The 27703-nt window shown below is 25.1% G+C and overlaps 1 protein-coding gene across 1 annotated transcript; it reads left to right on the top strand.

The window, feature by feature from the left end:
• On the top strand, positions 1–26070 carry LOC132923039 (serine/threonine-protein kinase SMG1). The gene is made up of 51 exons (XM_060986835.1): positions 1–635; positions 1772–1884; positions 1962–2131; positions 2200–2281; positions 2348–2395; positions 4379–4504; positions 4620–4858; positions 4932–5089; positions 5150–5301; positions 5372–5550; positions 5652–5803; positions 5893–6040; positions 6461–6602; positions 6686–6913; positions 7159–7299; positions 7410–7546; positions 7616–7821; positions 7902–8089; positions 8505–8824; positions 8889–9027; positions 9172–9282; positions 9360–9568; positions 9638–9794; positions 9866–10018; positions 10086–10324; positions 10387–10646; positions 10719–11026; positions 11432–11614; positions 11885–12334; positions 12402–12629; positions 12708–12792; positions 12857–13399; positions 13466–13628; positions 14796–14949; positions 15774–15893; positions 15960–16228; positions 16810–17236; positions 17318–17822; positions 17886–18082; positions 18364–18549; positions 20683–20919; positions 20985–21273; positions 22389–22688; positions 22754–22911; positions 23017–23181; positions 23340–23490; positions 23595–23755; positions 23916–24078; positions 24142–24285; positions 24355–24461; positions 25053–26070. The coding sequence occupies exons 1-51, from the start codon at positions 284–286 to the stop codon at positions 25128–25130; spliced, it is 10320 nt and encodes a 3439-aa protein (XP_060842818.1). The 5' UTR covers positions 1–283; the 3' UTR covers positions 25131–26070.
• The last annotated feature ends 1633 nt before the right edge of the window (positions 26071–27703 follow it).

The raw sequence follows: 27703 nt of genomic DNA, 5'->3' as shown, positions 1-27703 counted from the left end.
CTCACTCCTACCCACCACTCATTCTTAAGGGATAACCGCTCGAACCTCGAACTTTCATCCTATTCTGTATTTTCATCAACCCCCGAAGTCCTGAACCCCTATTCATTCAATTCGTGTGATACATGTGCGCAGGTTCAATGATAATGAATGAAAGTTCTCAATGTAAGTATGATGTTTTTTTTCATGAACGGAATTCGTGATTGGCGCGATGCATTCTCAACTCGTTTCCTTGATAAAGAATATTGTTATTCTTTCTAATTGACCATTGTCCATTATATTGGCTATGAGCGATGTTAAGCTACCAACGATGATCACCATAAAATCTAAGGGTAAACCAGATTCGGATAAGGTGGCTGTCAATGGTTCCATTGATAAACGACCAGAATCCAGTTCAATTAAGTTGGAGAACGATTTAACTACTGTTGATCATTATACAAAGAATGGCACCTATAACAAAGATGATTATCGTAACAAAACCACGGGATCATATTACAGAAGCAATAGAGTGTTAATGAAGAACAGGTCTTATAGTGGAGATCAAGGATTTACTTCACGTAAATATAATGATGACATTCCAAAAAGACGAGATGAATCATTTGACTCTAGATCCATGTATTATTCCAGTTATCGTAATGGTAAGAAATTGAAATACTTATTCTAACCTAATCATTTTTTTGTTTGAAGATTAATTGTTTAATTATCGATTATTACTATAGGTACAACCACAATTCAGATTATGTTAGATTATCCTTAAATTGTTTATTAATGTAGGTATTGATAAGATGAAAAATTATCACTTCATATAATTAAACCTTTTGAATTTATCTAGTTGTAATATAAAAAAAAAGTATTCTATTTATATTTTTCAATATATTTTTATTTACCTAACCACCAGAATTAGTTTATATTTATTTATTATAATATTAGTAGTTAAATAAATTGTTGATCATTGATCTCATACCTACCTAGAGAAGTTAGCAATATTATTTTTATGGGTTTTTTTTTAAATAAATTAAAATAAGCTACTTAAGTAGCTTTGATTTTAATTTCATTTACCTATGCATGACTTTAAAAGTAGTTCAAATAAATTGAATTATTAAATAGATATTCACTATATATTAATAACAATAATATTAAAAAAAATTATTTTTATTAATTTGTTCTGCCAACTAATATATATTTATTTTTATCACCTAATTATGATATGGTACATATATTATTAATATTTAATCACTCACTTTTTGTTATTCTAAATACTATAATGTGGTTATAGTCTTACAGAAACATATAGGTAGATATTATGAAGTAACTTTTAAAATGTTCAATGTTTATATACAAACATATTATTTTTATATTTTTAATAGATTATTAAAAGAGTTATTATTTGTAATTCAAACATTAAATTTGTTTTATGAATGTGTCAAAACATTCTAAATTAACAATATATTATCAGTGGTGTATTTAGACCGCTCCTGTTAGGTATTTCCAAGTTGGGGGCTTTTATCATGACATTAAAAAATAAAACTAAAAAATTATTATTTTTTTTAATAAACAGACTTGAAAAGTTAATTTTAAGCATATAATATCTTGTATAAAAAAACTTAAAAAGTAAAAATGAAATATAAATTTGTTCATTTATTTTCTTTCTATTGGTAGGTATTCAAATTAATGTTTGTGACTTTATATTGGTGGTAATTTATTACCTATTGAAATTTTTTTCTTTAAAATAAATATCCTATTATTTATCATGACGTATATTATACAATTTTAGATTCTTTTAGTAATAATGGGCCATCTGAGGATTCAAAAATTTCAAAGATTATTAGAAAAATATTTAATGAGGAAGATACTAGAACACTTATATCATTATGCAATCAACTTCAAGTATTTATATTAAACTACATTAATAACTAATTTATATTTTTTATTATTATCATTAATTTAATTCTTTGTTTTTATAGGAAGTATTTGTTCTGCCTGAGAATAAAAAATATATTAGACGCTCTGTTGATAATATAGTTGAACACCTTTATGTATGTTTTCACTCAACTACAATTTCATACAATGGAAAGTGCGCTGTTGCTAAATGTTTAGGAAAATTTGGACATGCTTTACAATATGATTGTAAAAGGTATAAGAAATATAGTTTCTTTTGAAAATATCAACATTTTGTATATTAACTTAATTATATTATTTTAGGTTTATTGATTTGATGTTTATTAAGTATAATTCAGAGCGTAGTAAAGAAGTTAAAACATTGATAATGCTGGCTTTCTATGAGGTGAGTTGAAAAAATATTATTTAATAATTAATTTGATTATTATCTAATTGTAATGTATGTTTGAAGTTATCAATGGTAGATCAGAAACGGTCATATTTGGAAAGTTTGGCATCGGTATGTATTTTATTTGTGTGTTTAATTTTGATTAGTATTTAGATATTATCATAAAATTAGCATCCATCATTATTGGTTGTTAATATAGTAGAACCTCAATTTACCGAACTAATTGGGACCACATCTAGTTCTATACACGAAAGTTCGAATATTGGAAATTGTTTTAATAAATACATACCCATAATGTATATGTCTACATCTTGATATATAGGGTGTAACAGGACTATTTAACAAGTATAGTAACATTTGTAATGGAAGTTTGTTGAATATTCTTGTTACACCTTATATATTTAGTATTATTATAATCATTCATATCACAAAAAAAAAACCTTATAAGTTATATTATTATATTTTAATTACATTATTTAGAAATTCATAGGAACATTTTGACAAAGTTATTCATTTTCATTTGTAAAAATTTCTATTTTTTATACATTGTAAAACATTATGTTTACGTTTATTGGATATTGTAGATAATTGATACTCGTGATATGTATAAAGGATGTGTACACAAGTCGAAAACCAAACTAGTCTGACAAGTAAAGCACGAGGACGTTGTTTAGATTAACCCATCGTGTCAATTATCTACAAAACATTCATACAAATATATGTATGTAATGTGTTAATAATAAATTAAGATAATGATAAAATCGGTTAACCGACCGATAATTTTTTGATGTTCGGATAAGCCAATTGTAAGTTAGGATAATGGAGGTTCTACTGTATATTAAAATATTACTTTAATACCAATAACATATTTTAACAATATTTTATGCTTATCAAATAAATTTAATTTATACCAATATACCTAAATTTGTATAAATATTTATTTTAATATTTCACATAAAAAAATGTATGGTCTTAAGTAGGTTTAATATCAATTTTTAATTATTAAAAAATTGGTTTAATCTCTGCTGTATAATTGGTATCAAGTGTATCTTGTCATTGAGTAGATTACTGGTAATGAATGTGTTAAATTTAAATTTAATGATAGATCATTGTTATTATGTCAATGAATAAATCTGTTGTCTCATATTTCAAAGAAAATTTTATTATTTATTTATGTTGCTATTAGTAATATGATAGATAGAACTATAATTTATGATAAAAGCTTATCTTATTTATTATAAAATATTATTAGCTGTTATTAACTTAAAAGTCAATAATTTCATACTGTAGAATGGTGTGAATAATTTTAATACTATAAATAACTCAAAAATTTTCTAAGTATCCTAAACATTTCATTGTTCATAACAAATAAAAATATAATAGTAAGTGGTAGCGAAAAATTTCTTATCTAACATTTTTTTTTAATTATAAAAATAGCTATTATTGACATTTTTATTAAGTATTCAATTTCATCCAAATTTAAACTAAAATATCTATAAAAAAAAAAATATGTATTTTTGAGATTTGTATGTTCCCTAAGAACAACTTATGACTTACACAGTTACACTTATACCTTGTATAAGGAAAACCATAACTATTTTAAAATAGTTAAAGATAGTATATTATTTATTTAAAATTGTTATGAATAAACTTCAGAACATGTTTAACAAATTGATACTTTTACTAGTAGGATATTTTATTTAGTTATAAACAATTTAACTTCTTGTAATTCTTAATTTATATTAATAGTGAATACTGAATAATGACTATTTGTAACTATACCTAGTTATAAAGTCAGTGGTTGCTGTTAATGTAAAAAAATTCTACTGTACTGTTTTTATAATATTATAATTTAATAATAAAAACTACCCATGAACATACATTTTTGAAATCCTTTATTTTTTTTTTTATATAAGTGATTGTTGTGTTATCAGTTTTTTTAAAATAATTTCCTTTTTTGTTATTGTTATTATAATTAATAATTAAGGTCATTAATTTAGTCCAACTTTTATTTGATTTTATGTTACTTACCTCATCTAAATATTTTGCTTCTCAACTAACTTGCATACGTTTTTTTTTTTTTCGTTTTTTGAGCTTATACTGGAGAACATGTACTTGACTTTAGAATCAATTGATTCACCTGAATTAATTACAGTCACTGCTGATGTTGCTATAAACTTTTCACATGTGTACTGCCGAGCTTTCGAACCCTACTTTAAGGTTAGTATTTGTGTACATATTATCAATAATATACCTAATTTTAATAAATGTATTTATTTGTTGTTATCATTAATATAATAATAAATAATTTATATTGTATTATTTATGTTCACAGGACACAGTGGATATATTAGTTGGTTGGCACATTGATACTTCTCAGTCTACAGAAACAAATCAACGTATATCACAATGCATTTTTCGTTTATCGACTTATTGGACTGCTGACATGAGCTTCACTCTTGGTTTACTTGAACAATTATTAGAAGATATGTCTTCAATATCTGACGGTTTTGAGGAGAATAATAAAACAAAAAAACTAAGTGAAGATTTAGATAAAATTTTAGCATTTATCAGGTACTATTTCCATTAATTGAAAACATACAACTATTAATGTATGATTTTTATTTTTTCATATGTCCATGCTCAGAGTATTTAGTATTGTGGCGGAAAGTGTTGGAAAACATTTAAGTCCTAAAAGTTCATCTGTGGTGTCCTGGCCTTTTTTAAGTAATGCACTAATGACTATAATAAAGACTCTACTCAAATGTGTAGATGTAACTATTGATGAAAATATTATTGAAGCAGGTAAAATAACTAATACCTATTTTTTTTATGTATATTTATTAATTTCTAAATATTTTATAGCTAATAATTGTATTTGGTTGATTCTGGATATTCTTCAATCACAAATGCCTTCAATTAATGACTTAATGATTAAAGTCATTGAAAAAGAATTGTTACATATTGATGAATTCAAATTAACTGTTATTGTTTCAATATTTAGAATGATTTCAAAGGTTTGACTATAATTAAACATGATTAATCAAACATCAATTAAAATAATTTAATTTTATAAAAATATATTAGGTTATACGAGAAGGAAGTACAAATCTATCTAAAGAATTTGTGGAGATGTTATTATGTGGTAAATCACATTTACGTCAATTGAGATTTTTACCGTCCGTGAAATTACATGATTCAAATATAGCTCTTTACCAAAGTTTATTGAGTATGAAAAATGTTTCTTTAGTGCTTATAGTTTACAGGTATTTTGTTTTATCATAAGTATATTGTTTTTTGATTTTTAAAATGTATTGTCTAAAAATATTATTCAAATCTTCAAAGTAAAATTATATGTTTTTTGTAGGTATATTACAGGAGATTTGGAAAAAGCTTGTCAAACATTAGATCCTAATCTGCCATCATTTTGTGTTGATAATCCATTTAAAGATATAGAATATTCAATAGAAGAAGCATCTATTGTTGTTCATATAATTTTAAAATGCCTAACAGTTATAGGTAACATTTATATATTATAATTATGATTTAACATAAATTTAGTTTTTGTATTTTGTAATAAAGTTTTAAATATTTATTTTTTTAAATAGCCAATGACAGCAATTCTATTATTGGTATGTGGGCATTACAACCGAGCATATTTGAATTATTGTCTACAAAGTTAGATCCAACTATTATCAAAATGAATGATCCTTTGCGTTTTTCTTTAATGTTCTTGTTATATTCTCATTGTAAAAAGTAAGAACATTTTATACATGAATTTATAAGTTATAATAATAATAATTAATAGTTCTATACTTCATTTTTTTAAATTATATCTACGGTCTATTTCATAAGAGAATTGATAGTTTAGCTGCTAAACTTTAGCACATCAGTGATGCCAGGCCCCTATTCTTCCTCTAAGAATACTAAAGGAGATCAAACTTTTCACTGACATGAGTCTAGACATGCCGAAATTGCCGTTAAAATGCGATCAATTGCTCAAATGCTGACAAAAATTGGTTGGCAGACTGATTATTCTCTCATGAAATAGACTTAAGTGTTAACCATCTCAATCTCACAGAATATATATATATATAAACAAGTTAATTATATAATTTTATAGTTAGTTTCTAATTTATTTTATGTAGTTTTTAATTCTACTTGTTACTTTTCTAGGCACAACAATTTTGTTGCAAGTAGTCGATTAGTGACAGCTGGAAGAACAAGTGAAAAGTCTCAACAAAATGTAGAAATTAATTCTCATAAGAGTGGAAACCTAGTGAAAATATTAAATATTTTTGAAAAATATTTGAAAATGGTATTTATTAATATATCTTATAATAATAGAATACGCAAAGTATTAGAACATATTAACTTCATAAATTATATTATAATTTTTAGAATGTAAATGTGGATTGTAAGCTTTTGGTTTTGAAATGGATACATGAATTACTGATGCATGCTGATAGTGCTAGTTACTTGAACATAATTTTAATTTCACCAGAGATGATTAATATTATTCGTTCTTTAATATATGTAGCATTAAAACGTAATGAAATTTCATTATTTGAAGGCATAGCACAAATATTAAATATTGTTCTCGGAAATCCTATATTTTGTCAATCGAAGGTAATTTTAAATTATTAAAATAATAATACAGTTAAACTTCCATATAACAAAGTCGAATAAGCAACAACAAAAAATTGTAATATGGAAGAATTTATTAAATAAAATTACATTTTATTTAAAAATGAAGATCATAGTTCTTAAAAATATTTTGTTAAACAGAAAATTTCATAAAATGAAAGTTTCACTGTATATATTTTTTTTAGTTATTTTTTTTTATTATTATTATTCTATTGTTTTGATTTCAGCCAATTTTAATTGTTGACATTTTAAACTTGTGTCTTTCATGTATAAATCTTACTGAAAAAGATATAAGTAAACAATTTTATGCCTTAATTCATAAAATATCCTTGATTACTGTTTTACAAAATGTATCAATCTGCTCGTTGGTAAGTATTATACTAGAAATTGTATTATGTAGAATTGAATATAATTCATATTAATTAGTTTTAAACAATAAAATAACTTACTTTTTTGTACTTAATATTTTTACAAATAGAAAAACAAAAGCAAATTTAATAAGAAAATTAAACAAATGATGAATTCCCATATGAGACGAAAAGCTGTTGTTACGTTAAAAACTGAGTATTTTAAAAATTATATGTGTGAAATGATTGAGCTTAATAGCAATAATAAGTAATTAAATAATTATTTTTTGATTATTGTTATTTTGAATTAAAAATTGATTTGTTGGTATTTTTTTAGTGATTCTACCAGCGATTGGTTATTAGATGTAGTAAACAGTTGTTCTTTTGATATTGATAGTGACGAGACCGAACTTTTATCTCAGGCTCAACACTGTCGTGTTTTATTATATTTTTGGATTAACTGGGAGGCAGCTAATTTTTGTGTTATGAATCGTCTTCGTACTCCATTTGGGAAGCCTAATTCTACTTTTAGAGCCATTGAAGGTAATAAATGAAATAATGTATTTTATATTTTTTATTTTTTTTATTTGATCTACAATACAAATATATATTAAATATTTTAGGTGGAATAAAAATTTGGGCACGAGATTCAATATTAACATTAAATGATGATACAAAAGTTAAGCACACAGAAGGCAAATTAAATAACCTTAGATATACTAGAAACTTAGTAGCATTCATAGAATGTTTAGAAAAATCTGTTTGCAATTCTATTGATGGTACTGCCACTGCTCTACCAGCTGCACAAAAAGTAAGAGTTTCAAATTAATATAGAACTAGAAAATTTATTTAAGTATTCTTTACTTTGAGCTGGAATTTATTCTTTAAAAAACAAATGTGTTACATTTAAGATTTTAATTATTAGATATTTTGAACAAATTTTAAAATCTTGATATTTCATCCTTGTTAAAATGTATTAATACATTGTTAATGAATTATTTGTATTTTTAAACACTATTTTATATTATAAATATAATGATTAGTTCAAACCTAAATTGTTAAAACTATACATATACATTTAGAATTTTGAGAGGAACATTGAATGTATTTATTTGTTTTACAATGATGTGTATAATTTCTAAATTACTATTATATTCTAATTTTTATTTCAAATGTGAAGATATTTACAAATTCAGTTAAACATAAATATTTTATTTATTTTATAGCCCGTTAGACATTTTTTTCATACAAATCGTAATACTTGTTATGAATGGAATTCAACAATACGCAGTGCAATGCTCGCTGTATCCTTAAATTCTGGTCTTAGCTCTTCAGCTATTCGCCATGGTCAATATTTAGTTCAACATTTAACAAAACAAAGTGAATTTCCAGTTAAAGAGTTTATTTTAGCTATTATTCAATTAGCTTGGGCTTATTGTAAACTTAAAGAATCCGATTGCATTCGTGGGCTTTATGTATGGTCTAAAGAAGTTGCTCATATGAAACTTCCATTTTTGAATATTCTTGCTGATCAAGCTAATGGAAAGTAAGTTTTGAATATAATATTCTGAATAACTTATTAATTTGTTTAAATGTTAATACTTTTAAAGATTTGAAGAAGCAGCTGAATCATATATGAATATGCTTACTACAAACCCAGATCAAATAATAATATATCTTAAAGGCGGAGGTGGTCCAATTAATATTGAAGGTTCTTTAGAAGTCTTACAAAAATTCATCATTGAACAAGTAATTAATGCAATTATTTTTAAATTTTAAGTTAATATTATATATTATTTTCAAAACCAGAAAAAATATATAAAACCAAAATATGCAGCCAATACTCTCATATTGATTTTTAAAATATTGAGTATTAACATTTTATGTTTTCAGCTAAAAGAATGTTATATGTCAATTTGTGACTGGAAACCATTAATGGATTGGTCACAGAACGAAGAAAATATCATATCATCAATTGCAAAAGATAAATATTTTTGGCAAAACGTAAGGACTTGATATTTATTTTATATAAAAAAATTTATATTAAAAATAATTTTAATATTGTATTATATTTTATTTAGAGATATATCTCTGCTAATGATTTGCAAATTGTTAATGATGTCGAAGAAGGAAATTACAGTTGTATTGATGATTTAGTTAATTGGTCTATTAATGAAAATGCTAAAATAATAAAAACAAACTGGAATTGCTATGATCTTATAAACCAAATTAAAAGTCGGCTGATGTATGTTGTATTGAAAATGAATATTTCTAAAGGAAAATTAGATAAGTATGTTACATAAATTTATTGCTAATGTTAATATTATACTGGTAAATCATGTTGAATATTTCATTTTAGTCAAAACAAATTAATTGTTGAAGACTGTCAAGAAGTAGTACAGAATCTTCTTCAAGAAAGTTTAACAGATAGCCTTTTGGAATATACACAAGAATTATCTGTCCTATCTTATGCAATAAACTCGCTCTTGGAAAACAGCCCTATACTATTTAATTTAGTATGTTTTAAATTTAAATATAATTTATTTTGACTATTTATTTTATTTATATTTTTTATTTTTTTATGTAGGTTAATGATATAAGTAATAAATCAGTGAGATCTAATTTACTATGTCAGGCATTGTTATGGAGTAAACTTATTGAAAATCAAATGCCAGATTATGAACACAGTATTCAACAAATAAATAAACCAAAATCTGACACATCAATATTATATTTAAATGTAAGATCCAAATTATTAAAATTAAAATTAGTCAAAATATACCTTAAATTATGTTATTAATTTTCAGTTGGCTCATGTAGCCCGTAAAGAAGGCAATGTAAACCTTGCTACACGAGGAATGCTTCAATACTTACGATCAAATAGAGCATATGATTTCATAAATTTACCTTCTATGGGAAACAAATCTGAATCTATTTCATGTATGCTACAACAAATTGGAGAACTTCTTGTAGATAATACAAATGCATCATTATGGCCAAATAATCATGCATTAGTAGTGAGGCAGTTCTCTAAACTTGTCCATCAGTAATACAAATAAATCGAATGCTTAAAAATAAAAATTAACCGGGTTATTATTTTGTTTTTAGTTGCGTATCACAAGAATTGGGGATAGAAATGTGTATGAAATCGGCATTCAAGTTATTAGAACAAGCACAATTAAAGAATGACAATAATCTTAAAGAAGATAGTTCTCGAATTCTAATTACATTAGGAAAATGGTTAAATTGTGGAAATAATATTCCTGACAAGACACTTATTAAATCATCAATTGAAAAATCCAATATTTTATTGAATTTTTCAAATGAAAATTTATCAAAAACTAGCCAGTTAATTCGTGAAGTTATAAGTATATATTTATTTTTATTTTATACTTGAATTATGTTTTTTAATGATTTCTACAATTATATTAATTTCACAGAATCTGATTATACATCATCAAATGATTTGGATGAACAGACTTTAATGATTGGTCAACTTTTAAGGATTTCAGTATCATATTGTCCGTCAATGGCAAAAGCATGGAATGAATTAGCAGGCTGGTGTTATAAATTAGGCCGTAGAGTAGTAGATGAAGCATATAAACGAAATACGTATTTGTTAAATGATTCAGAAATGGCTACTGTAGATGCTTATATTCCTTCCAATGCAACACAAGAAGATCGTGACAAAATATATGGCATTCTTAATGTAGTTACATCTTCACCACAAGATGATGATGATATTGGTGTATGATATATTTTATAATATAATATACAGTGGAACCTCAATAACTTGAATCGGTTGGGGGTGAAAATAAAATTAGACTTATAAAGGTTCAAGTTATCATAAATTGAAATGCAAGGACCATGGCATTCCTTTGAGTTATCGAAAATTCGACTTATAGAAGTTCGAGTTATCGAGGTTCTACTGTACTTCTATAATTAAAAACTTTTTTTGGTTTAAAACTTAATATGAATTCAATGGTTATAATTACATATCATTACAATTTATATTTATGAATATGAATATAAATTTATCAACTTATAAATTCTTCTGACAGTTGTTGTTTTGTTTTTTATTAAATTCTTTAAAAAAAGTTGACTTGATTACACTTATTTACTTAAATAGTAATTTTATCTTTTTTATTTTCAGAGTGAACATATTTATACTACTGAAACACTAGAATTTCAATTACAGAATGTTTTACACTTTGAAGATAATGAGTTGTCTGGATTGATTGATTGGTGGAGAAAATCTCATTCGAGAATTTATGGATATTATCAATTATCTGCTCAAGCTTATTTTAAATATTTACAGTTATGTAATAATCATCAGGTAAATCAATATAAAATATAAGTCAATATTTTAAAATGCATACCTAACCAATATGCAGTTATCATAAAGTATATTCACATGAAAATTTTTTGTATTATGTCTTACCATAATAATCTATAGAAATTAATGTTATTATTCAAATTTTGCAAATATCTGTTAAGTCAAATTAAAATTTAATATTATAAAAAAATATTTAACATTAATATTCACAATAGTCAAATGTATAAAATGATTGGTATTTCTTATTAATTATTTTAATATTATATTTAGGAAGAGTCAATCGCAGCAACATTGAGATTATTGCGACTTACTGTTAAACATGCTCTTGAGCTTCAAGGTTCATTAGAAGAAGGCCTAAGCAATACTCCAACACAACCCTGGCGTTCTATTATACCACAATTATTTTCAAGACTCTCTCATCCTGAACCTTACGTTAGACGTACTGTGTCTGAACTACTTTGTCGTTTAGCCATTGATGTTCCCCATTTGATTACATTCCCTGCAGTTGTTGGATCCGATACTGGTCTTAACACTATAAATGAAATGCCTTCTTCAAGCTTGTTGAAATCTAGTAAAGAGGTAGGAGATGAAACAAATTCAGTACACGAAGAATTTGATAGCAATGAAGAAGACGATGAAGATTTAAAAATTGGACAAGATGAACAGGCTATGGTACTGGAAGACTGTTTTCATTCAATGGTCAATACACTATCAAAACAGGTATTTAAAATTGTTTACAACAAATAGTTTATGTTAACCAGTAACTTATATTTAATTGTATGTTTAGGCCGGTGAAATGATTTCTGAAGTACGGGTTTTAGTATCTGAATTGAGAAGAATTACATTATTGTGGGATGAATTATGGTTAGGAACATTGGTTCAACGTCAAACTGATATAAGTAGACGTATTAATCAACTAGAGACAGAGCTGAATAAAACTGAAAATCATCCACATCTTACAGATATAGAAAAAGAACATATTGCTGTTGAAAAATACACCATGTTACTTAAACCAGTAATATATTGAATTTTATAATTTTCATAATTTTTAATAATAGGTTTATTAAATAATATTAATTTAAAATGTTTTTAGATTCTTTTTATATTTGAACAATTACATGCAATTACTTCTGTTAAAGCTGAAACACCTCACGAAGAATGGTTTCAAGATAAATTTGGTAATTTATTACAAATTATATATAACAATAATAATTATTAATTTGAGAATATTTATATTTTAAGGATCATATATCACTCATATGTTAGATAAATTACGAAGACCCATAGATTCAGTTAACATAAATGTACAAGAAGTATGGAAGTCTATAAAAAATTTACAGAGTAATCTTCAAGCACGTATAAGCAAAAGAGGGTCATATTCTTTGAAAATGGAAACAATTAGTCCCATCCTTGCCAATCTTAAAGATACTAAAATTGCCATGCCAGGTGTTGAACGAGTCGTTACAGTTGCTTCAATTCATAATAATGTGGCAATTTTACCTACATTTACTAAACCAAAGAAATTAATATTCTATGGATCTGATGGCAAAGTGTATACATACTTGTTTAAAGGATTAGAAGATCTACACTTAGATGAACGAATAATGCAACTTTTATGTATTACCAATACATTACTTAGTGGATCTTCTGATCATTATAGAGCTCACCATTATCCAGTCATACCATTGGGACCAAGATCTGGGTTGATATCTTGGGTAGATGGTGTTGTACCTATATTTATGTTATATAAGAGATGGCAACAAAGACAGGCTTCTAACAATGATGGTAATAAATAATAATTAAAAGCTCTTGTAGTTGAATTTTCAATTGTATGTGTCTATTTTGTTATAGGGGTGAATATGCGTCCCTCAGAATTATTCAACTCTAAATTAACACCATTGTTGAAAGAAAAAGGAATTGTCAATATGGAAAATAGAAAAGAATGGCCACTAAGTATCCTAAAGGATGTGTTAACGACTTTGATGAATGAAACACCGAACAATTTGCTTTCAAAGTATGTATAACTTGTTATAATATAAAATATATTTTATAGGAATAATAAGCTTTATAAATATTTTTTAGATAAACACACATTATGCATATTTTATAATATTAATCTTGTGAGGTAATTTTTTCCCCTAAAGCTACTAACATATATTAACTAATATAAATATAAAATTATAATTTGTCAAATAGTATAACATGACAAAACAAACAATTAAAATAACAATACAAATATTAAATAATTGTATTATACTGCTATAGGAGATTATATAAATATTGATATTATAATAAAATGAGTAATAAGTAATAATTCATAATAGTTCTGATGTTATTCCTAAAAATATCCTAGGGTCTTAAGAAATAATTTTTATTTCATGTATACTTATTTTTGAATTAAAACAAAATGAATTTAGCTAGTTTTTTTTTCAAATCCGTAATAATTTCTGATAAAATTATTTTTCTTTACAATAATAAGTTGTAATTTAATTACTATATTCAAGTATCAATTCAAATATTATATTAGGTATATTGTTTGTATTATAGTATTATACTCATTTCTATTATAAAAATAAATAAAAGTTCTCCGTTTCATTATTACTATTGTTTTATTTTTGGAGATATTTCTGTTAAGATTTTAATTAGTTTTATATTTTTATGTTTTAGTAGAATTTTACCTTCATATAAAGTTTATAAATTATAAACTTATTTTAAGTTTTGAAATCTTTATCCATTTAAAAAAAAGTGTTTATGATCCTAATTATATTATAGGTGGGACTGACTTTTAATTTAATTGCTTTACATATTGTTTTTCATACATTGTTATGAATGCAAAACAGCTTAAGAATAACTACATGGTTATTATTTGATGGTTACATTGTTTATATGACATTGCATTTATATTTTATAGATAATATAGTATTTTGGGTGTATAAAACCTAATTGGTTATTATAAGCTTTAGAAAACCAGTGTAGTAATTTAAATTTTTGCTTTACAAATTTAGTAGGTTGCAAGTGAAGTATAATATGTAATATTTATAATAAATAGTTCTACACAATTTTGGGAATAGTATCCTATTATAGATATATCTATACTAGATTTTTTCCCAAACATCTTTAAACATATGTTTTTATCTAAGTATATAGGTACATACTACATACAATCTATTTCTTTTTCTAGTGAACTATGGACACAAAGTGTTGATTCTGGTTCTTGGTGGCAATCTACATCATTATATGCAACCTCGTTGGCTGTCATGTCTGTTATTGGATACATTATAGGCTTGGGTGATAGACATTTAGATAATGTACTTGTTAATCTACAAACTGGAGAGGTTTGTATATTTTTAAATTTTACTTAATTTCTTAATATTAAAGGTTCAGTTCAATAGTAATGGATTTTTCTTTAAGTATCCTAATTAAAATTACAAATAAATTATATTGTATTGTGATCACTTAATGCACAAGTTCCTTTATACAATTATGTAATATTTTAACCATACCTTGAATCATATCATTAACATTTGCATATAATTTACAAAAAATTATTTTGACTACATAATTGCACTTATGTACAAACCAAATTTTTGATTAAAATATTTACCTTAATTATTTATTCATATGTTAAATACTTTTGATTACTGCTAATAGATAAAAATTAGTAGTTATATATCTTAAATATTTTAAAGATATCTGCAATAATGTAATTTATTTTAAAAATCAAAATATTACTTGACATAGGCAGAACTAGACATTTTCATTACTGGGCCACTTATGAGAGTCATTTTGCACCTATCATATCCAAAAGAAGGGCAATAGGGAACACCAATGTTTTTTATTACAATACAAATGTATAACATAAGTAATTTATTTTATTACATTTAAAATAATATGTTCCTAGCAAATTTATACATTAATACGGAGCCAATTAGCCAGGGTCATGGCCCAGTCTGCCATAGTTCTGCCCATGTTACTTGATAAACAATCTTGATAGGACTTAACTATAAATATTTTATATGTAATTTATACACACTTAACATTTTATGTGTAGACTAAATTAAAAGTGATAATTAATTTAAAACAAAAGCTTAGACTGTTTTAAATTATAATTTCTTAATTACGTTATAAATACTTTATTTAATAAAAATGGAATTTGCAGGTAGTACACATTGATTATAATGTATGTTTTGAGAAAGGTAAAACATTACGTGTGCCTGAAAAAGTTCCTTTTAGGTTAACTCCAAACCTAAAGGAAGCTCTCGGAGTTACAGGGATTGAAGTAATATATTACTAATTCATTATTGTTCATTATTTTAATTATAAAAAAAATACATTTTTTAATTAGGGTAAATTCCGTTTAACATGTGAACAAGTGATGAAAGTATTGAGAAAAAACAAAGAAACTTTATTAACATTGTTGGAGGCATTTGTTTATGATCCTCTTATTGACTGGACTCCTGGTAATGAAACTGGGTATACAGGTGCTGTATATGGTGGAGGTCGATCAATTGTAATGGAAAATCGATTAAATAGACGACAGTTAGAAAAAGAAATTACATTGGCTATGTTGAATGTTCGCATTACAGAAGCAAAATTTGATTGGTTAAATAATAGGTAATTAGTGTGTAAATATTAATTATAAAATGTTTATCAGCTATATAGCAGATATACCACTAAGCTACAGAGATGTATTAATCATTGTATATAATGAAAAACAATTTTGAGCATAGACATCCATATTTTGTGTTGACATACTGGGTGATTGATTCTTTTATCATTAAATGTTCATTATTTCAAAATCTATTAACGATTTTGTAAATATTTTTCTTACAATATAATGTCCAGTCCAAATAAACATTTTTTTCAAATATAAATTTTTATTGTTATAAATTATAATTTTTCAAGTTTTTACTTTTTTGAACGACAACATATATTTTTAATTTCATATTCTGAAGCCGAATATTGTTTGGAATATTTCGATACATAAAAATTTCGGACGAGTAGTTTTGATGATGTAAGTATTTTAAGTTAAGGTGAGCAGAGTAGTTTACCAACATTTTGTGGGGTATTCACTCCATCCTGTTTACCTAAACTTTAAATGCTTATAACAGTTTAAAAAGAATCATACAAAAAATGAATATATAAAAAATATACATCATAAGCTGCTCAAAATTAAAATTAATTAATTTTTTTAGAGATAATATGCTAGAATCAATGACCAATATTATGGAAAGTTTAAATAAATTTTTATTGGAAAGAGAAAAATTGCAAAAGATGGAAGAAGGTTTAGCAGAAAGTCATCAACTTATGGCATTGGTAAAAGAAGCTGAAGCATCACCAGCTGGTCAGCATCCACTATATAAATTACCAGAACGATACTTTGCATTACAACAAACACAGAATATGATGATTGGTGCTACAATGTCACTAAGACAAAAAGTTGAAGACTGTGATTCACGGTTGACACAATATGAGATGGCTGTACATTTTCTTGGAAGTAGTCAAATTCGTATATTAATTGATCAAGAAGAATCAAAGTCAATTCAATTATTTAACAATCTTTTATTTGACGATGTAAAAGAATTTTTACAAAATGCTGGCCAACCAATTTTAATTGAACAAGTAATATTTGATATTAACATATTTTTTTATAATAATTATATAATAAAATTGTATAATAATTTTATAATATATTTTTTATAGTGTATACAGTCAAATGATGATTTAACACTTTTATGCCATCAAAGAAGCAAATTGCTCACATTGTGTTTAAGGTTGCTTTATGATGTACAATGTTTGTTAAATCTGTTTCCAAAATCACATGTTCGCAATCATCGTCTAACATATTATAGACAATGGTTACAATTGCTAATGGATTGTCCAACTACATCAATGTGTGATCAAATTAAAGAAGAACATAAAATGCTATACTTAGGTGTTCCTAATGCTGAACCCCCTACACCGCAAACAGTTGCATATAATATGCAATTACAGCAAGCCGCTCTAGAAGCAAGTCGTAGAACTGCTAAAATTGTAGAAAGAATCAGAATAATTGACACAGAAAATGAAATAACTTGCTCATTATTAAATGATGAAAATTCTATCATTAAAATAAATGAAAACTCAAATGAGGGCCTAGAATTTGTAATTGCTATTGGTTTATGTGCTATAAATAAAAAGTTTTTAATGATGGAGACTTCTACATCAAGTAAGTTCACTAAATGTAATCGAAGATATAAAGTAAATTAATAACAATAATTTGTATATTTAGATGCTGGGACACAGCTATTAGATATGACTTCAAAAGATGGAGAATGGGTTTTGGTTGACATGTATATGACTACTACAATTGCGGTTAAAATGGTCTCATCAGTTTTGAATGATAATGATAATGTTGAATTTGATAATGATTTAGCCTTTGCTTTCAACTGTTTACGTGCAATACAAAACCTTTATTGTAGTCTACAAGTAAGATTATTTGATATGACCCTACTAACATATTTATGACAAATATAATGTATTATTCAAACATTTATTATTATATTATAATTTAATATTAATATATTCTATGTTGCCTTTGACAGTTAAACTATCTTTTAATAATTTTGATTTAAATTCTTACTGATTGAAACTTAGATTAATCCAATTTCTTGAAATATTTTTAAACACTTCTAAATACTACACTATTTGGTCAATATTAGGCATATCAAATGACAATACATTAAAGCCTATTGATTTTTTAATTATAGAAAATGAACTACAATTTTTTGGATATTATTATGCCTGAAACCATTAAGAAATTATGCGTGGAAGAACCAAGTACAATAACTATTATCACAGAGTTGAATAATATAATAAACAATTGTTCATTAAGCTTCAATGATCTGATAGAACAACTCAACATTCATCTTAGACATGTGATTATGGGAATGAAGGTAATTTACTATTTTTTGTTTATCATAATTGAACAACTGTACAACTAAAAAAAAAATTATTTTGATTATTGTATGAAAATGTAGTTTTTAAAATTAATAATTCTAGTGGTCTAAATATTGTCAAACAATTATTATTCCTATATTTAATTATAAGGCGCATTTTTTTATGAAATTATAAAACCACACCATCCAGCTAGAAGCGTATCAAAAATACATGAGTAATGTTTACCTATACTGTAATACACCTACCATACTTATAATAGTTCAAAACCATAATTTTTATTTGAATTTATGTACTATTTTTTATATTTATTTCAATTTTTACATTATAAATTATAATTATATATTAGTTTAAACTTAAAACTATAGAGAATAATATTTTGTATAGGAATTTTTATTTTTGATCATTCTGAGAAATTACCTTGAAACATTTTTAAATATTATAGCAATAATATAAACATCTGATAAACTGTATTACCTTTTTCAAAATATACTTTTATAACTATATACATGTATGTCCAATAATTATTTTTCTATAATTTTCTTAATCATATGAAATAAATATCACCATGTGTATTTTAAATACAAACTGTTTGATGGTTAATTTTATGACATCTAGTGTGAAATGAAACTTATGTTTAAACATGGAAGTAATTGTCCAACAACAAATTTTTGACCACTAAAATATTTCTTTTAAAAACTATTCTCACACAGTATATATTAAAAAAAAGGTTTTATTTAGGTTTTTATTTGTATAGTTCTTTAATATTATGTCAGCGTACTGTTTGTTTTTTGCTTTCTATCCCATATGCAACATAGACAAAACAAATTCACACATTATCATTATTTTAATATTTTTGAGTAATTTTGAAGTAAAATCACTTAAACATTTTAGAAAGTAATGTTTTTGTAGTATATTTATAATATTATCTCAAAACAATTTAGTATCCATTTCAATTTACTAAATTTATTTTTATTTTTCAAGTCAAATAATAATAAAATTTAAAACTGATATTTCAAACCATCAAAAATCATTAAAAATGATTTTACATGAATGTTATTTATCTATGTTGTGTGTGAGTATAAAATTAGTATAAAGTGTAATATTGGGTTTACACCCTTAAAAAATTAATGGTTTTGTGAAATGTAATACCAAACACTTCATAGTTAAATTACAAATCATTGCAAATTTAGTGTCAGTATTATAAATTTCAGTGGGGCGAGTATATTGATATTTGTATTTGTAGACTTGTAGTATGTACAGAATAGTAGTTGAGTTCAGTATAACTTCTATTTAATAAAATTGTTCTGCTTAACTTAATATTTTTGGCAGTAAAGACCTTCACAGTTAATTATGTCTTTATGAGTAAATGTATCTCTATATAAAAAATTTGGTGTTTTTATATGAATTATTGTAAATATTGTTATATTTTATATTTAAAAAAAAAAATAATTTTATGAACATTGGACATACAAATTAACAAAAAAAAATTTTGCATTGTATGTACATATCAGTTTGAACATTTTTATAACTAAACAACCTAACTTAATAAATATAAGTACAGTTAGATAGCTATTAGACAATTGTGAATAGAAGAATTCACAATGTTGTTTTTGAAGTTGAAGAATAGAAGATGTTAAAGCTCACATTGTTGGAACATATCATGCATCTTCATCAATATGTCAGAACAAAGTACAAAGCAAAATTCTCTATTTTTTTGTTAAATAGTGGCATTATTGCAGCTAGTATGAATACATAAACTTTTCCAAAATATAATTTAAAAGAGAGTTAAAATATTTGTTTTAGATAATTATGTTGATGTAGGAGAATTTACTAGTTTTAACAATCAAGAGAATTTATTTTGTCCTTTATATCTACCAAAAATTCTTTTAAAATGAACCTAGTTATTTCCAGTTTTGTTCAATAAAATCACTTTGAATGTATTAAAATATAACAATTTCATAACAATAATAGTTACTATAAATACAGATAAGATATCTCCCATGATACTGTAGTTAATACTGAGCGGTCAATACTATACAATATACAAGTTCAACTTTTCTCTCGGTTTTTTTTTTAACTTTGTAAATATGATGATAAACTTTACATATATATTCTTTGTTTAATTTCAGTCTCCAAATGAAGATTGTCGAACAGTTGTACAACAAATACGAATAAAGTTTTCTGAATTGATTAAAAAACCAGAAAATGTAGTATTATCTCAAGGAGAAATGCTTTTAATCGGCTTCAATGGTCTTTTTGAAGATGTATCTTTGGCTAATGAAAATGTCATAAAAATGACATCCAAGCTCAAGGTCTCCACAGCTTGGAAAACTGTTGATCAAATTAGAGAAGCAAAATCATTACTTGTAAGGTGTACCAATTGATAATTTTAATAAATTACTTACTATTTACATACTTAATTAATTCATAGGGAGCTGTTATGGATGAAGGCCCGTGCAGCATATTAGATGATATAATGTTTTTAAAGTCTCTTCTTACTATGAAAGAGGTTTTTAATATGTGTGCTGAAGTAGCAATTAACTTTGGAGGTAGAAATACACAATGTCTTAGTGGTTCTCGCTATAATGAAGATATGATATCCAAGCCTGTGAGATGTTTTGTTGCTGATTATTTAACAAAACGATTATTAGGACTCTTTTCACACACAGTCGCTGTTAATATTTGCTATTTGTTGCAACATACTGGTTTCAATATCAATGGTAATATAATTTTTATTTAAACTTTATACATATTTTTTTGAGTTGTGTAACATATTCCAGTAAAAAATATCATTGTTAAGAAAACAAAACTCAGTATAAAGATTAATCCATTCTAAAATTATGTGCCTACAGCCTGAATAGTTAATTGTAATTTAAATGTAAAAAGTTATTAGTTCAGCTTAAAATATTAATTTCACTTTTTTACCATTAGATAAGGTACAAGTGAGCACGACTATTTAAAATTAAATATTAATAATAATATATATTATAGATTATAGATTTATACAAAAAAAAAAACTTAAAATATAAATACTCTTAATATTTAATATTAGTTATCACCATACTTTCTACTACCATAGGACTCTTAAATATATTACATTTTTACATCATTAAATAAAATGTAAGCAAATTTTTTTGTAAAGGTCCCCTAACACTGCATTGTTGGTATTAAAATGTGGCCAAACACAATTTATTGCCGCAGCGAAAGATAATAGAAATTAACCACCATCACTGTAATATATATGGATAATTTTATGAATGCATATTATGACATTAACTAGGCTTATAAAATTCTATTATTCAGGTCAATTTTTGTATCTAACAATACTTATTATTTTAAAATCTATATATTTAGATACATAAAAATTGAAAAGCTGATGGGCAATTTTAAACTGTTATAAGTAGAATGGAGTGATATGGAAATACTCCGAATGTTGGTCTACTAATCTGCTTACCTAAACTTTAAATACTTTTAACATCAAACTACTTTCAAATTATTCTGTTTCAGAATATAAAATTAAAATATGATTAAATTTTGTTTTCAAAAATGTTAATAAATGTTTTAATAATGATAGTTGTTGGATAAAAGAATCGCTTAGTAGAGTCACTATGGTTATGAGTTTATGACTCATGAATATCCTAATAAATTATACGTATGAAAAAAATTGGAACATAGTGAAAATACTCTTAATTCATAATTATAGTAATTGTACTTTTACACCTATTTAATATTTTATCTATATTAAATTGTATTATGCTGGTGATTTTTTTCCTTTGATAATATGTTGACCAAATACCACATTTTTATACTTCATTTATTTTTTTATTTTCTGCAGCTGAATTAGAAAAACGAGATATTGGAGCAGATAGTAAAGTTCCATTAGAAGAACTTTGTAAAAAGTGCATGGAAGAAGGAATTAAAGTTGGTAAATTCAGTCGTGGACAATCAATGGATTTATCATCTTCATTGACAAAATTAGAAGAAGTTTGGAGAAAAATTGAACGACACACTCATTTAACAATCAGAGCTCATCAATCAGACATTGGCGCACAAAGATTGGCCATGCAATATGCAGCCCATTGTTGGCTTCATGCTATTCCAGCTGCTGGACATTTGGATAACCTGCTCATTCCTGGTAAGTACGTAATTATTCATAATGTTGAATGAATTTAATTTTTTTTTCTTCGTCGATTTTTAAAGATCGGGGCACAATTTTAATGGAATTGAATAATATATTATCACCATTGGCAGTAATGCAATCTCAAATCATTGAACACATGGAACACAGAAGTTCATTAACATCAAGTGTTGATCAACGTTTAAAATGGGCTTCAGGGGCAAATCCAACTGTTGTAGAGGTATACTATAAGACTTGTTCATAGTTTAATAATATAGAAATAATGTGTCATAAGTTGTTAATTATAATATTATGTATACATAAAATAAAAATGTTAATGTTTTAGATGGCTAATAATTTTGGAAACAGAATGAAACATGAAAAATTAATAATAGACACCAATCAAAACCTATGCAGTTCTATACTATCAGTAGTCAGTTCTCTGTTACAAACAGAATCATTATTTACTCGTACTTCAGAAGCTATTTCTGCTGATATTTCATTTTTACAAGTATTTATATTACAATATAATTCTTCTTTGAAAACTTTTAAATACATTTTTAAGTTGTAGTTACTAGTTATTCTAACAAGAAACATACATTATATTATACTTATAACACCAATAAATGTGTAGTAAAAATAGTAATAATTTTATTATTATTAAAATAGTTGGTTGAAGATTATCAAAAAGCATGTTACATGGCTACAAATATTGGTATATCAATAACGCCAGAAGAAGAAACTCTTATTAAAGTAGTCTCTATACCGCAAGGACCTATTGAGTGGACTTGGTTAAGTAACACAGTCAGCATTATTTCTGGTAAATCATCTAATAATATTATCATTTATAATTTTTTTAATGTTATCATTGTCATTTCGAATTTATATTATATTTATGTAATTTATGTACATCTTTGTATTTAGAAAATGTTCAACAACTAATGGCTGCCCAAGAACCACTTAGATCAGAAATTTCTTGTATTCAAATATTAATAAAAGAACAGTTGAGTGTTCTTAAATCCACTTTGACATCCCATAATAAAATAATATCTGACGTTCGGTTATTATTAAAGTCATTGACAAAGGTATGTTTAATTATTTAATACCATACATTTAATAAACAATACTATATATTTTACTATTAATTTTATAAATAAAATATTTATTTTTATTCAAAATTATTTAAATTAATATTATACAATAGTAATTATCAATGTACAATTGATTAAATGTTTACATTTTCAGATTGATAATGTTGGTACAGCTAGTATAAACTATGTAACAAAATATTGTTCTTATTTAGACCATTTTATGTCTTTAATTGAACAATTAACAGCATTTAATGAACCAACAATTCAACATGTAAATGATTTACTTAAATCAATACAATCACTTCATACAAAAACACGTAAATAAATATCATTGTTTAGATGAAGCAAATGTTATATTAATTATTATATTTTATTTTCAGCACAAATTTATGATGACTTATTAACAATCTTGGGTGAAAAAGGATTACTTATAAAACAACATAAACGTCCACCTTTAGTACGTCAAGATAGTATTTGTTTGTCACCAAGAAAAGGATTACCAAGAGATCCCCATACAGGAAAAGGTATTTAAATTTTAAACAATGCAATTTGATTGATAATTGATAAATTATACCTATACAATGTGATTTTAGCTGTTCAAAAATGTAATGCATATGCTGTTAGCGTTTGGCGACGTGTAAGAATGAAACTTGAAGGCAGGGATCCAGATCCCGGTCGACGATCAACTATTACTGAACAGGTAATAAAAATTGAATATTCTAAGTAATAGTGTTTGGAAACTAATCTTTTTCTCCAACTTAAAACTTTGTTTTAACACAACATGGTAAATTTTTGTTCAGTAGATTTCTTTTTGTTGTTAGTTATAATATTTTACAGTATATACATATTATTATTTTTAAAAAGTAAAAATATTATCTGTTCTCTCAATTTTTTTTATATTTTTATTAAGTTATAAGAATGTATAATGTATATTGTATATAATTGAAAATGAGGACACGGATAATATTTTTACCTTTAAATTTGACAATAAAAATTAAAATTTACCATACTAACAAAATAAAATAGATTCTACTGAATGCAAATTTGATATGTTGTGCATTTGTTAGACAGAAACAACAAATTTGGCATCATGTTCTCATAATTATATTTTTTGACATTATTGTTTTTGTAATTTTATTTATTATGCACGATTAAAAAAAATGTTTGTAGTTTATAAAGTTTGACTGTTAAATATCCATTCTTAATTCTTATAACACTATTATTTTATATTTAAATATTATTCAGTGAGTAAAATGATTAAATATATTGTAAATTGTATTTCACTTATTAGGTTAATTGGGTGATAAATGAAGCCACAAATCCAGACAATTTGGCATTGCTGTATGAAGGCTGGACACCGTGGGTGTGAATAACTAAAATTAAAGGCACTTGATGGTGTCTTTTGGGTTAAATTGAAAATAAAATACTATTACTACGACAAATTGAATCATTGACCGCGCAAAACCTAAACGAGTTAATGAACAAAACTACACAGTTGGGTTAGCAGTGTGTTTGTCATTTATAAATTACCAATAAAATATATAAAAAAAATACAATAATATTATTAATAATAAAAATAACATAAATACCACAATTATTAGCCATGAGAACAAGCAGTTTATTAAAGAAAAAGATCACAGTGTTATTAAAATGGCTGTTTAAATGGTATCAGATTAAGGGTAAAGTTGGTGAATATGTCGTATCTCGTAAAAAAAAAGAGCATTAGTTTGCGGTAATGATTGTCATTTTTTTTTTTTTTATTAGCATTAAGTAATTCAATATTTCTTAATATTAGGTCTTTGTTGCGTTTCTAAAAAAACATTTACTTTTTCACTATATGTCTATATATATTATGTATAATTTTTTTTTTTTCACAAAATTTGTTCAATTGTAAAACATTTTTTTTTTCTGAAACAATGTAGATGTATTACATTATTATTTTTTGGAACATTGTAGAAAATTATACTATACAGTGAAACATGGTCAATCATTTTTTTTTTTTTTTTATATACTTTTATTAGAACTAATAATAATTTATAACTTTATTGTATGCAATTATGCATTCTTCTTAGTAAATAATAATATTTACCAACTTTTTGATTAAATTAAATTGTATTTTTTGTGACAAACAAAGGGTAATATGTGTTTATTATACATGAAAGAAGGGAAAAAATATTGATCATGTGAAAAATGTTTGTTCTGTATTATTTTTGTTTAAAATTTACACTGTCTTTAAAATTATTTTTCTTTTCGAAAATAGTTTTCTTGCTTTTTATTCTTATAATTATATAAAATTGTTTTATTAAATACATATATTGTTTTCAATATCTATATTCATATAAGAGTATAGATGTATATTAAAATCTTATTAGGTAATACCTAATATAAATATTTTATCAGAATCAAGACTTGGTATTAATTAATATTTTGCTTAAATATGAATCATTATCATTATTATTCATAGCAAAACATGCTCAAGTATATTTATAAAAAAAAATATTAATAACTGATTGGTAAACAAACTTGAAATACATTATATCATTTAAATTCTAAATTTGAATAAAACATTAATTTAAAAACATTTATTTATTAACCATACATTATTTTTTCCAATTATGTATATATTTTTCTTCATAATTTTAACCACAATCTCTCTGTCGGTCACATAAAAACATGTGTAAGTGTGATTGTAATGATCGTTACATCATTGCTTATATTTTATAAACATAATATGTACAATAGCCAAGTACAAATTATTTAAACATATATTATATATTCTATATCTTATAAACATAAAATTTACAATATACTGACTAGATATTAATTCCTCCAGCTTTGTCCCACATGTATTATTGTAAGGCTATGGCCAAATACCAATAAGAGCGCCAATTTTCCACGATTACCATTATACTGACCAGAACTCTGAGACAGCTCACATTTGGGTAAACTGTGCTCATAAGTAGTAATAAACTTTTATCTATTGACAATTATTAAACCATAACTAGACTTTTTTTTAAGATTAAAATCTTAAATTCCATGAATATTCTATATTTAACGGATCATTCCTGACCACGTTACATGATAATCCAAGTGACACTATATTAAAATAATTAAAGTGATGATATAATGAACAATTAAAATGTTATTAATACAAATATTTGGGTATTAGATGAATAGATCTTGATACCATTCAACATTTTAGAGGATTATTGTGTATTTATTTTACTTTTGTATTATTTGGAAGATTTAATTTGAATAGTCTGAAAAATATTTCAATTGCATCGAAGACAGAAAAAAATTGGGAGATCATTAGATATGTTAGAACTGATTTGAAACATAATAGGATGCTTTGGTTTATTGGTTTATAAGCTATAACCAATAGCTTTGATTTTTGATTAGAAACACTGAATGCCATTAGTGTTTGAAATTTTTAAGATTTTGTTCATATTTAGCCATATTACATGGTTGTAGCCTTGTAGGTTAAGAAAGAATGGAGAAGACAAAATAAATAATTTATGAATAAGAGTATTTCGGTTATGTGGAGACCAGGTAGGTGTTAATCAATGGTGATGCCTATAGGCTACAAATACAATGCACAGTTGGCAAAGTTTATGCATTAAATTTTAATATTTATGCATATGTTTAATAGGTGGGTATTTTTCATTCATATTGTCTATAAGAACTTTATCGTCAGAAAATTTAAAGTGACCAATGACACTATACTTTGTTCAAAATGAGATTGTGACTCGGTTGCCAACTACGTGGCTTTACTACACAGCAGGCGTACAGATAGTTGTCTCGGTGAGGTTTACAAGCTGTTGTTGTCTGGCCTCCGCTCGACAAAACTAGTCGAGTCTCGAGTGGTCGCCGCCGAGTCACGATCTCATTTTGAATAGAGTATAGTAGATAGCACACTAGCGCTGGTTTAATTAGAATAATTAG

This window comes from Rhopalosiphum padi, chromosome 2 (assembly GCF_020882245.1).
Source record: "Rhopalosiphum padi isolate XX-2018 chromosome 2, ASM2088224v1, whole genome shotgun sequence".
NCBI classification, from domain to species: domain Eukaryota; kingdom Metazoa; phylum Arthropoda; class Insecta; order Hemiptera; family Aphididae; genus Rhopalosiphum; species Rhopalosiphum padi.
This window is presented reverse-complemented; position numbering and strand designations above follow the sequence as displayed.